Source organism: Megalobrama amblycephala, linkage group LG17 (assembly GCF_018812025.1).
Source record: "Megalobrama amblycephala isolate DHTTF-2021 linkage group LG17, ASM1881202v1, whole genome shotgun sequence".
Lineage (NCBI taxonomy): Eukaryota > Metazoa > Chordata > Actinopteri > Cypriniformes > Xenocyprididae > Megalobrama > Megalobrama amblycephala.
The window spans coordinates 2,244,751-2,257,377 of record NC_063060.1 but is presented as its reverse complement, the minus strand read 5'-3'; the positions used below and the strand labels follow the sequence as shown (position 1 = coordinate 2,257,377).

The 12,627-nt window shown below is 32.1% G+C and overlaps 1 protein-coding gene across 1 annotated transcript; it reads left to right on the top strand.

Annotated features, from left to right (window-relative positions):
• The first annotated feature begins 692 nt into the window (after window positions 1-692).
• Window positions 693-11,205, top strand: pgpep1 (pyroglutamyl-peptidase I). The gene is made up of 5 exons (XM_048163911.1): window positions 693-1,134; window positions 3,257-3,309; window positions 3,990-4,106; window positions 7,712-7,944; window positions 10,156-11,205. The coding sequence occupies exons 1-5, from the start codon at window positions 1,104-1,106 to the stop codon at window positions 10,346-10,348; spliced, it is 627 nt and encodes a 208-aa protein (XP_048019868.1). The 5' UTR covers window positions 693-1,103; the 3' UTR covers window positions 10,349-11,205.
• Window positions 11,206-12,627: the final 1,422 nt, after the last annotated feature.

Here is a 12,627-nt window from a genome sequence, read left to right as displayed (position 1 = left end):
TGTATGTTGTTACGTGATGTAGCGGTGTCTGACTAGGGTTGAGATGTGAGGGGATGACAGCATCGTTTCGCAAAATATACGGATTGGCTGTACACACGGAAACACAAGGGTGTCTTTTCGGATTTATCCACTCTAGGACTCGGTTTCAAAAAATAGCAGTTTCAGGCTCCCAAAACATCAGATCTGTCTGGATGAAACGTCAATATGATACTAAATTTTTATGTATAGACTACAGCTAAACTTGTCTCTGTGTGGACAGGCTCTTATAGTTAACATGTTGCTAGCATGTTTCTAACATGAATTAGCACATTTTTAGCATGTTGCTGACATTATTTAACATATTGCTAGCATGTTTCAAACAAGACAACACATTGCAAGCCTGTTTCTAAGATTAATTAGCACATTGCTAGCATGTTTTAGCATGTTTGCTGACAATATTTAAAATATTGCTACCATGTTTCAAACAAGACAACACATTGCAAACATGTTTCTAGCATGAATTAACACATTGTTAGCATGTTTTAGCATGTTGCTGACAATATTTAAAATATTGCTAACATGTTTCAAACAAGACTTAACACATTGCAAGCCTGTTTCTAACATGAATTAGCACATTGCTAGCATGTTGCTGACATGAATTAGCACATTGCTAGCATGTTTCAGCATGTTTCTAACATGAATTAACATTATTAAGCTCTAGATAGATAGATAGAGACATGCATTTAAAAATTTAGTCTCAAAAGAATTATAAAAATCTGAAGTAGCAGATCAGCAGAACATTGGCTCTCTCAAGCCAACATAATTATTAAGATAATAAATAAGTGTACAACATAGGTATTTATATAATGCTCTTCAAGTATTTATATAAAGTGTTGATAGTTTTTGGGGTTTTTTTAGTAACTGAATAATTCACGTGGATAAACAGCCAGAGCGAGCGAAGAATCCAGAGCAACAGATGGCGCTGTTGTCCACCGGTTCCTCAAATCTGAGTTCAGACAGAGCGAGAGGAAGAGTCATCATGATGTGTGTTTATGTCAGTGTGTGAAGATCTCATCTGATGATCTTTCTTCTGCTCTCGGTCGAAACTCGCTCGTTTGTCAGTGATGGAGCAGAAGAAGACGGTCATCGTGACAGGTAAAATGATGAAAGTCTTCTCCGCGGAAAACGGCATGTTTTGATTGATCATGTGGTTTTTGTTTCAGTTTTAAGAGTTTTTCTAGTGACAGTCTGCTTCTGTTAGTCTTATTATTATAATCGATTTCATGCCGCACAAATGATCAATATTTAAAACGGAAAGTCATTTGGAATTAAATGTAAGAATGAAATGCATAAAACATCTGTTTATCTCGATGTAACATCACTAACAAAAGAATCGAAAAGTATCGTAGTGTACATTTTGAACACTGTGTTCTTTTCTTTTCTACAGTTACTGTATTTTACTATTACTATGATAATATGATTACCATGGTAATACAAAGTTTCATTTTCAATTTTTAGATTTACCATAGTACCACCATGTTTTGGGACATCTACTGTACTGCATATGTTAAATTATGTTTTTTTGGACATTTACTACAGTACTTTACTATGGTATTCTCTGAAGTATTTAGAGACTGTATTTATTTTAGTATCATTTATAGTTTTTATTAATATTTATATAAAGTACATTTTATATAAAGCATCAGTAATATTGATACTTTAATACTTTTATTTGATATTTTCAGTTTCACATTTTTAGTAATTTTATGTGTTTTTTTTTAATATTATTATTGTTTTAATTTATTTTCATTTTAGTTTTAGTTTTTATTTATTTCCAGTTAGTTATAGTCAAGGCAAAATTTCTGATTTTTGTTTAGATTTTTTTTATCTAATATTTATATTTTTGTTTCATTATTTATATTAATCCATTTATTATTAATAATATTTTCCGTTTTACATTTTTAGTAATTTCATGTGTTTTTTTTTAAATATAATTATTATTGTGTTTAATTTTTTTTTTTATTATTATTTCCAGTTAGTTATAGTCAAGGCAACATTTCTGATTTTTATTTAGATTTTTTTAAATCTAATATTTACATTTTTGTTTCATTTTTTATATTAATTCATTTATTATTAATAATATTTTCAGTTTTACATTTTTAGTAATTTCATGTGTTTTTTTTAAATATTATTATTATTATTATTGTGCTTTAATTTATTTTTATTTTAGTTGTAGTTTTTAATTTATTTTAGTGCTTCACATTAAACTTATTTAAGTTAGTCAAGGCAACATTTCTGTTTAGATTTTTTTTAATCTAATATTTATATTTAGTTTCATTATTTAAATTCATTTATTATTAATATATATATACTTTATTTTAATTAACAGATTTGTTCTTAATAGTTTTAGTTTTATTATAATAACCATGTTTGTTGTATATGACTGTATAATCATTCAGTACCATAATATATTAAAGTAAAATGGAATTACTGTCTGATTTCCATCATCATTGCTCATTTAAATTAAATCTTATCATCATGCTAATTTTTCCTGATGAGATGAGTTGATAAAAATATAGAGATATAATAAAGAATATCTGTCCTTTGTGCAGTGAAGTAAATAATAAAGTTGCTTGACTCTTGGTTCTGTATTTGTACTGTAACTGTACAGGTTATTGATGGCGACATCTCATCTGAAACTTAAATGCAGTAACTGATTAAATCCAGTCTTAGACTCTGGACTGCAAGGTTTAGGTTTGCTGACTCCAGCTTGAAAACCTATTAGGTTGAGTTTAAAGGGTGTAACGGCTATAAAAGAGAAGTTGATGATAATGTACAGTCATCCGAAGCTCAGAAGTCATGTTTCACCTTTAATATTGGCTAATAATTACTGCCTGTTTGCATATTATTCTGCTGATCATACAGCTTCTTACCAAATAAATAAATAAATAAATAAATACATGGACATTAAATATTGATTTGAGTTGAAATGTGAGAAGAAACAAGTGTTATGACTGTAGAATGACAGAAGCATATATATATATATATATATATATATATATATATATATATATATATATATATTATATGTATATGTGTACATATATATATATATATATATATATATATATATATATATTATATGTATATGTGTATATATATATATATATATATATATATATATATATATATATATATATATATATATATATATGTGTGTATGTATGTATGTATGTATGTAAGACATGTATGGTTGTGTTTCTCTGTGTTTCTGTAGGTTTCGAACCGTTTGGTGAACATGCGGTCAATGCCAGCTGGGTGGCAGTACAGGTATGATATTTGCACCTGTAGGAAATGAGCGGATCAGATCAACCATGAACTGTGATCTGCACATGTGTTTGTTTCTGCATGACTTTAGCATAACTGTAAAATTCAATTCACATTTATTAGTATTGTGCTTTTTACAATACATATTGTTTCAAAGCAGCTTTACAGAAAATGCTTGTTTCAAAGTTGCAATCAGGAATTATTCTCTGATCAGTAGAGATGAGTGTATCAAAGTAATGACATTACTTGACATTTGATAATCAACAGTGCTGTTATGCTAAAGGTTGCTAATGTAGTGTCCTACAACATTTTTACATGCATCCAAGGTCAAAAAACACTTTAATTTTCACATGATACACATTGCAGCATCAGCTCTTTTCTCACAAACGGTTCGATAAAGCAACTGTTCACTCTAAACCCGCCTTTCTGATTGGTCGACATTACAGTGTGTGTCAGAAAAGAAACGCACATTAATATATATGAATTTCAGCTCTTTCTCAGCGCTTGAGCTGCAATCTACATTCAGTTTATAGCTCTAGACTCTTACTGTGTGTCTATTGACTCATTTATGTCTACTTTTGTTGTTTTTCATTGGAAACTTTTGAGGCGAAGTTGATGCAGTATAAGTTGAGAAGTCTCCTCTGAGCAGTAACATTTTCTTACGCAAAATTTCCCCTTCTCAGGAGCTGGAGAAACTGGGTTTGGGTGACGATATAAACCTTCATGTTGCTGAAGTTCCTGTGGAGTATCAGGCGGTCCAGAATCTTCTACCGTCTCTGTGGAAACAGCACCTCCCACAAGTAGCCTAACTTTATCTGCCCGAAAATCACGCGTGCTTGTGCATAACCGGCTGTTTGTGTTGTTTTAAATTTGTTCATATTGGTATAATCATAAACATTACCTATAAACATTTAGGAACTGAATTTTTTAAGGTGATGATAAATGTTTAAAGTGTATTCGAGGAAACAACAATAGTTCAACCTATATATGCTACTATTTATATATAATCAATATAATATTTTATATTAATTGCTTATAATGCTTAGTCTGTAATATACACGTGTGGTAAAATTAAAATGATTTTTTTCGCACATTATTTTTTATGATGAATTGTACTATTCTATGAAAGCTTGTTTCCGCCACGGACTAAAACAAATTTAAAAGATAATTTCAAGTTTTTAAACTCGCAATTCTGATTTTTTTTCTCATGTTTGCAAGTTTACGTCTCACAATTCTGACTTTTTTTTTCTCACAATTCTGAATTTTTTTCTCACAATTGCAAGTTTATATCTCACAATTCTGACTTTTTCACACAATTCTGACTTTTCTTCTCACAATTCTGACTTTTTCTCACAATTTTGACTTTTTTTTCTCACAATTGCGAGTTTATATCTCACAATTCTGACTCTTTTCTTGTAATTCTAACTTTTTTTCTCACAATTCTGAATTTTTTTCTCACAATTGCCAGTTTATATCTCACAATTCTGACTTTTCTTGTAATTCTAACTTTTTTTCTCACAGTTGCGAGTTTATGTATCGCAATTTGGACTTTTTCACACAATTTTGACTTTTTTTCTCACAATTGCGAGTTTATATCTCACAATTCTGACTTTTTTCTTGTAATTCTAACTTTTTTCTCACAATTGCGAGTTTATATCTCACAATTCTGACTTTTTTCTTGTAATTCTAACTTTTTTCTCACAGTTGCGAGTTTATGTATCGCAATTTGGACTTTTTCACACAATTTTGACTTTTTTTCTCACAATTGCGAGTTTATATCTCACAATTCTGACTTTTTTCTTGTAATTCTAACTTTTTTCTCACAGTTGCGAGTTTATATATCACAATTCTGACTTTTTCTCACAATTCGGACTTTTCTTCTCATAATTTTGACTTTTTTTTCTCACAATTGCAAGTTTATATCTCACAATTCTGACTCTTTTCTTGTAATTCTAACTTTTTTTCTCACAATTCTGAATTTTTTTCTCACAATTGCCAGTTTATATCTCACAATTCTGACTTTTCTTGTAATTCTAACTTTTTTTCACACAATTTTGACTTTTTTTCTCACAATTGCGAGTTTATATCTCACAATTCTGACTTTTTTCTTGTAATTCTAACTTTTTTCTCACAGTTGCGAGTTTATATATCACAATTCTGACTTTTTCTCACAATTCGGACTTTTCTTCTCATAATTTTGACTTTTTTTTCTCACAATTGCAAGTTTATATCTCACAATTCTGACTCTTTTCTTGTAATTCTAACTTTTTTTCTCACAATTCTGAATTTTTTTCTCACAATTGCCAGTTTATATCTCACAATTCTGACTTTTTTCTTGTAATTCTAACTTTTTTCTCACAGTTGCGAGTTTATGTATCGCAATTTGGACTTTTTCACACAATTTTGACTTTTTTTCTCACAATTGCGAGTTTATATCTCACAATTCTGACTTTTTTCTTGTAATTCTAACTTTTTCTCACAGTTGCGAGTTTATATATCACAATTCTGACTTTTTCTCACAATTCGGACTTTTCTTCTCACAATTTTGACTTTTTTTCTCACAATTGCGAGTTTATATCTCACAATTCTGACTCTTTTCTTGTAATTCTAACTTTTTTTCTCACAATTCTGAATTTTTTTCTCACAATTGCCAGTTTATATCTCACAATTCTGACTTTTCTTGTAATTCTAACTTTTTTCTCACAGTTGCGAGTTTATGTATCGCAATTTGGACTTTTTCACACAATTTTGACTTTTTTTCTCACAATTGCGAGTTTATATCTCACAATTCTGACTTTTTTCTTGTAATTCTAACTTTTTTCTCACAGTTGCGAGTTTATATATCACAATTCTGACTTTTTCTCACAATTCGGACTTTTCTTCTCATAATTTTGACTTTTTTTTTCTCACAATTGCAAGTTTATATCTCACAATTCTGACTTTTTTCTTGTAATTCTAACTTTTTTCTCATAGTTGCGAGTTTATGTATCGCAATTTTGACTTTTTACACAATTTTGACTTTTTTTCTCACAATTGCAGGTTTATATCTCACAATTCTGACTTTTTCTCACAATTCTGACTTCTTCTCATAATTTTGACTTTTTCTCACAATTGCAAGTTTATATCTCACAATTCTGACTTTTTCACACAATTCTGACTTTTCTTCTCATAATTTTGACTTTTTTTCTCACAATTGCAAGTTTATATCTCACAATTCTGACTTTTTCTTGTAATTCTAACTTTTTTCTCACAGTTGCGAGTTTATATATCACAATTCTGACTTTTCTTCTCATAATTTTGACTTTTTTTCTCACAATTGCAAGTTTATATCTCACAATTCTGACTTTTTCACACAATTCAGACTTTTCTTCTCACAATTCTGACTTTTTTCTCACAATTGCAAGTTTATATCTCACAATTCTGACTTTTTTCTTGTAATTCTAACTTTTTTCTCACAGTTGCGAGTTTATATATCACAATTCTGACTTTTTCTCACAATTCTGACTTTTCTTCTCACAATTTTGACTTTTTTTGTCACAATTGCAAGTTTATATCTCACAATTCTGACTTTTTTCTTGTAATTCTAACTTTTTTCTCACAGTTGCGAGTTTATGTATCGCAATTTGGACTTTTTCACACAATTTGGACTTTTCTTCTCACAATTTGGACTTTTTTTCTCACAATTGCGAGTTTAAATTTCACAATTCTGACTTCTCAGAATCGTGGGTTATAAACTTGCAATTGCAAGTTATAAAAGTCGCTATTACCCTTTTATATTTTTTATTCAGTGGCAGAAACAAGCTTCCATACTATTCATCTTAAAGCTACACTATAAATAACAAAATATTATTAATATTTTTATTAAGAGTGCAAAAAAGCCATCTTTCAAACCTTGTCTTTATCCTTTGATTAACCTATAATAATGATTTATATTTTAGAGCGGTCATGATGATTTTGCTGGAAATTGCATACATGAATAAATTCCCCCTGTATGTCACATTATATCCAGACACAGGGAAAAGCAGCTCTGGATGTGTGTAGCTGAGAGAGAAAAAAATGAGCATGGATCATTCAAAATTGGCAAACTTTGGGGGAATCACCATTTGTAAAAACAAAGAGACATTCAAATCTCTTTTAAATCTTTAAAATTGAAATAGCCTAATTAATAAATTACTGGTTAAATGTGGATCGTCCTCTCTCTCTGTTCACAGAGCTGTTACAGCACACAGACCGTGTGATCATATACTTTAACACTAGTTTAAGGATGTGGGGAAGATATATAATTATTTTAATGTGTTAAACCACAGAAATTAACATAATTTTTGACAGCCCTATTAAGAATACGTTTTATCAATAATTATTTATTTTAAAAAAAGCTTATTTTTTTCTTTCTGCTTTTTCAAAGTTAGTTGTCCACGTTGGAGTTTCCGGGATGGCCACCACAGTAACACTGGAACAGTGTGGTCACAACCAGGGTTACATGCGGCTGGACAACTGCAGGTTCTGTCCTGAGTCCCGCTGCTGTATGGAGGGAGGGCCGGACTGCATTCATTCTGTCATAGACATGGACACGGTCTGTAAGAGAGTCAACTCCTCTGGGCTTGGGGTCTCTGTGTCTGTATCGAAGGACGCCGGCAGGTATGGACATTTCTCTAACATGGAGTAAAATGCTCTTTATATGCGTTTTTACGTGTTCATCTTTCTTTAGTGTGTAATGTTGCTGTTTGAGCATGAAAAAGTCCCTCCAGTGGGAGTTATTCTCTATATCAGTGTCAAAGTTTCTGAACTCCCTGAAACGCCTCCATTGTAGTTTTCTTCCAGTAACGAACACGTCACAATATTCCTCATTTAAATTATTCATATGCAGAATAAAGGGGCGGGGCCTGGTTGAGTTAGTTAGTGTTAGTGTGTTGAAACTGGCGGTTATGGTTATGGGCGGGACAATTACCAAACATGCTGGAAGCGCTTGACCAATCACAACACACTACTCCAGCCGACCAATCAGAGCACATTGTGCTTTTCAGAAGGAGGGGCTTCATAGAGACAGGAACTAATCAGAGCGTTACTGACAGACTGGAAAGAGAGGAGCTGCAACAATGGAGAATATGAGGAAAATAATCAACATTCAAGCAGGAAAACCTGTTCTAGTAGAGCACAAAAACACAATCAAGTGATCCTGTGCTCTCATCTCACTAACATGACGGTGGGCGGGGCTAAAGTTGTAATGTTGAAGTAGGAGGTGATTTTCTTCTGCAGAGGCGGTCTTTTGTCGCACTATTACGTAATAAAGAGGCACATTACACAACAAGCCGCTATCTGGGCTTGGTAACGATAAAAGCTGTTTTTGGACTAATAAAGAAGTTTTCAGTTCTGAAACAGGATATTCTTAGTATGATGGCCTCTTTATATGTCAGAAGTCAAAGAGAATTTGATTTCTCAGTTCATGACCCCTTTAAAGGGTTAGTTCACCCAAAAATGAAAATTCTGTCATTAATTACACACCCTCATGTCGTTCCACACCTGTAAGACTTTTGTTCATCTTCAGAACACAAATGAAGATCTTTTTGATGAAATCTGAGAGCTTTCTGTTCCTCCACTGACCGTTATACAACTGACACAAAAGAAGAGGCACAATTGCTTTATATGATGAACAGATTTAATTTATGCTTTTCCTGGGTAACCAAACAGTTGATGAGCCTCACTGACTTCCATAGTATTTTTTTTCCCATACTATGGAAGTCAATGGGGTCCATCAACTGTTTGGTTACCCAAATTCTTCAAAATACCTTCTGTTGTGTTCAGCAGAAGAAAGAAATTCATACAAGTTTGCAACAACTCAAGGGTGCATAAATGATAACAGAATTTTCATTTTTGGGTGAACTAACCCTTTAAAGGGGTCATATAATGCCACTTTTACAAGATGTAAAATAAGTCCGCAGAGTGTGTATGTGAAGTATTAGCTCAAAATACCCCATAGATAATTTTTTATAGCATGTTAAATTTGTCACTTTTTGAAGATGAGCAAAAACGCTCAGTTTTTGTGTGTGTCCCCTTAAATGCAAATGAGCTGCTGCTCCCAAGAAGAGGGCGGAGTTTCAAGAGCTCATGTTAGCAGTGCTGATTACCTCAGACTCACTGAAAATGTCAGAAACTGTTCAGCCATTTATGTTCAAACCAGAGTCAGACAATAATGAAGAGACTCGAGAAGAAGTGACAACTTTTAGAATGCAACAGGACGTTTCTGAATGGTTAGTGGATAAATTGATGTAGTTGCTGTGGAGTTGATTCAACTCATCCACTAGCATGTGCCGTCATGTTCATCTTTTGTGTTGAATTGACCCTCGTTTGTGAAACAGTCCGCCGTAAAATGACGGCATGACAACAACACTCTACTACAACAACTCTTCCTCTTCTCTAAAGCAGCCCAACATGGCCCCGCCCCCTTTGTTGCATGTTCTTGGGGGGCGGGGTTTATGTAAATTTTAGGGTTAGCGATGCCACTAACTCGGGAAGAAGCTCATTGTAGTCTCTACCAGCTGTTTGTTATATAAGCGATTTCTGTAAAAGAAAATATCTCCTTTGCATTGCATTGATGTTGTTTATGATCAAACAGCAACTAAAGTAACCACCCCTTTAAGACCATTAAAAGACCACTAAATATTTTGCCATTTTTGGCTTGGCCCCTTTGTTTTTCTTTGCCCAGGAATGTGGAATGGGATTTGATTTTATCCATCTGGGATTAATTGGGTGGTAAAAAGTGAGCCTGAGAACTTGTGCGCTCTGACTCCTATAAATTGCATTAATCCAGCCAGCACTAAGTGTATTCCTTCTGAAATCTTCTTTCCTCAGGTATCTGTGTGACTACACCTACTACACGTCGCTGTTTCTGGGCGAGGGCAGATCTGCGTTTGTGCATGTGCCTCCTCTGGGGAAGCCGTACAGCGCGGAGGAGCTCGCTCGTGCCCTCAGAGCCGTCGTCCTGGAGATGCTTGAACTGATGGAGCACAACAAGGGAAAGAAACACTGTCTGCACAACCTGTGACAACACGGGCCGAGTCTCATACGCTCTTGTTTGGATTCAAGAGTTCATGCACATGTGAAGACATCGATATCTCAACTCGTGCGCTTCCTACAAGGAGCGTTCAGCTGGTTTGAGAATCAACATGCGTGCTAAACTCAATGCTGTGGCTGAGCACAAAACATTAGGAAAGCACTTTAATGGGGTATACTTGAAACATGCAGAGATATTTGGTATAATGCATAAAATAGACGTCATAGTAATGTGAAAACCAAAAGATTAAGTTGCAACACTTTACAATAAGGTTTAATTTGCTAACATTAACTAACATGAACTAAGAATGAACAATACTTATGCAGCATTTATTAATCTTAGTTAACTAATACATTTACTAATAGATTTTTATCTCAAATGTTGTATCTGTTTACATTAATGCTGAAAAAATTTAATGCTTATTGTTAGTTAATGCATTAACTAATGTTAGCATAGAACTTATTGTAAAGTGTTACAGTCTGTAGTATTAAGCGTTTAAAAACAGGGTTATTATAAAAAAATAAAAAAACACAATTCAAAATATTAATAAAAAGTATAATAGCATCTCAATGATGCTAAACTAACACTGTTTTAAACTTCAATCTATCATCTGCAGCTTTCAAATATACCCCAAATACAGAGAGTATAAATTTCACAGTTTATATTCTCACAGCAGGTGCCAAGGCCAGTTTAAAATTATGACACAATAAAAACAATGGTCTGCCTGCTGGACAATGATATCAAGACGTGTCTGCCTGGTTGCATCAAACCTAACTGTACGATCCAAATGTGTTTTTCCACCTTTTTTTGTACACATAAAGACACCTAAACCTGATGCCTTTTGAGTAATCCAAGGTCTAATGACATCAGCGGTTTGGCTTTTGTTAATTATATGAAATGTGAAATCGTAAGATGATTGTAAAGTGATGTCTGTCTTCTCTCAGTGGACGTTCTTTGAGATTTTCTCCTTGTATTGATTTCATACTCTTTGGAAAATGCTGGAATTTTGGACTTTGTAGAATTTTGGTCCAAACTAAAAAAAACTCTTGAAACTATTATATTATATTATATTATATTATATTATATTATATTATATTATATTATATTATATTATATTATATTATATTATATTATATTATATTATATTATATTATATTATATTATATTATATTATATTATATTATATTATATTATTGGCTCAGTCCATTATATGATTTTATAAAATGAATTGCATATGACTTGGTTTTAATTTTCTTTCTTTAGCTTGTTTTTCTAAGGTTTTTACTGGAATTTGAGTTTTTAATTGCAACATAGTGGACCAAACAGATTATACTGTGAATCTTCATTACTTTAATGTTGCGTTTCCTTGTTTCCACTGATCAGTTTTATTGTATTAAGTGTTCTGACATCTGTTAAAGTGGCCATTATTATGTATACATTAATATTCCCACATTCTGGTGGACATTGTTTTGTTTTCTCTTTATGTTTCCTTATTTTTCACTTTTTTTTTTTTTTTTACAAACTGTAGCTCTTAATAAATGATTTCTGCCTTATTTGATTTTCTTTTTAATTATTTTTAAATCTTAAATTTATAATATGGATGTGAATTTTTACATTACATTTTAATATAGTAAAAGTTTGAGATCACTAGTGAAAATGTGTTTTGCATTTTCTAATTAAATTTAACAAAATGTTGCATTATTAATTTTATTAGCATATCATATTAAAAATATATAGACCTATTAATAAGTATTATATGTACAGTTGCAAGAAAAAGTATGTGAACCACTTGCAGAATCTGTGAAAATGTGAATAATTTTAACAAAATAAGGGAGATCATACAAAATCTATGTTATTTTTTTATTTAGTACTGTCCTGAGTAAGATATTTTACATAAAAAAATGTTTACATAGTCCAAATGAAAAAAAAAAAAAAAGCTGAATTTATTAAAATGGCCGCGATCAAAAGTATGTGAACCCTTGATTCTTAACACTGTGTGGTTACCTGGATGATCAACGACTGTTTTTTTGTTTTGTGATGGTTGTTCATGAGTCTCTTGTTTGTCCTGAGCAGTTAAACTGAGCTCTGTTCTTCAGAAAAATCCTTCAGGTCCTGCAGATTCTTCAGTTTTCAAGCATTTTTTGCGTATTTGAACCCTTTCCAGCAGTGACTATATGATTTTGAGATCCGTCTTTTCACATTGAGGACAACTGAGGGACTCAAACACAACTATTAAAAAAGGTTCAAACATTCACTGATGCTCCAGAAGG

What these genes read in the sequence shown, in the direction of transcription:
- pgpep1 (XM_048163911.1), top strand. Translation starts at nt 1,104, where the DNA reads ATGGAGCAGAAGAAGACGGTCATCGTGACAG. An exon ending in GGAAACAGCACCTCCCACAA is followed by an intron (nt 4,107 to 7,711) that starts GTAGCCTAACTT and finishes GCTTTTTCAAAG; the next exon opens with TTAGTTGTCCACGTTGGAGT. An exon ending in GTATCGAAGGACGCCGGCAG is followed by an intron (nt 7,945 to 10,155) that starts GTATGGACATTT and finishes TTCTTTCCTCAG; the next exon opens with GTATCTGTGTGACTACACCT.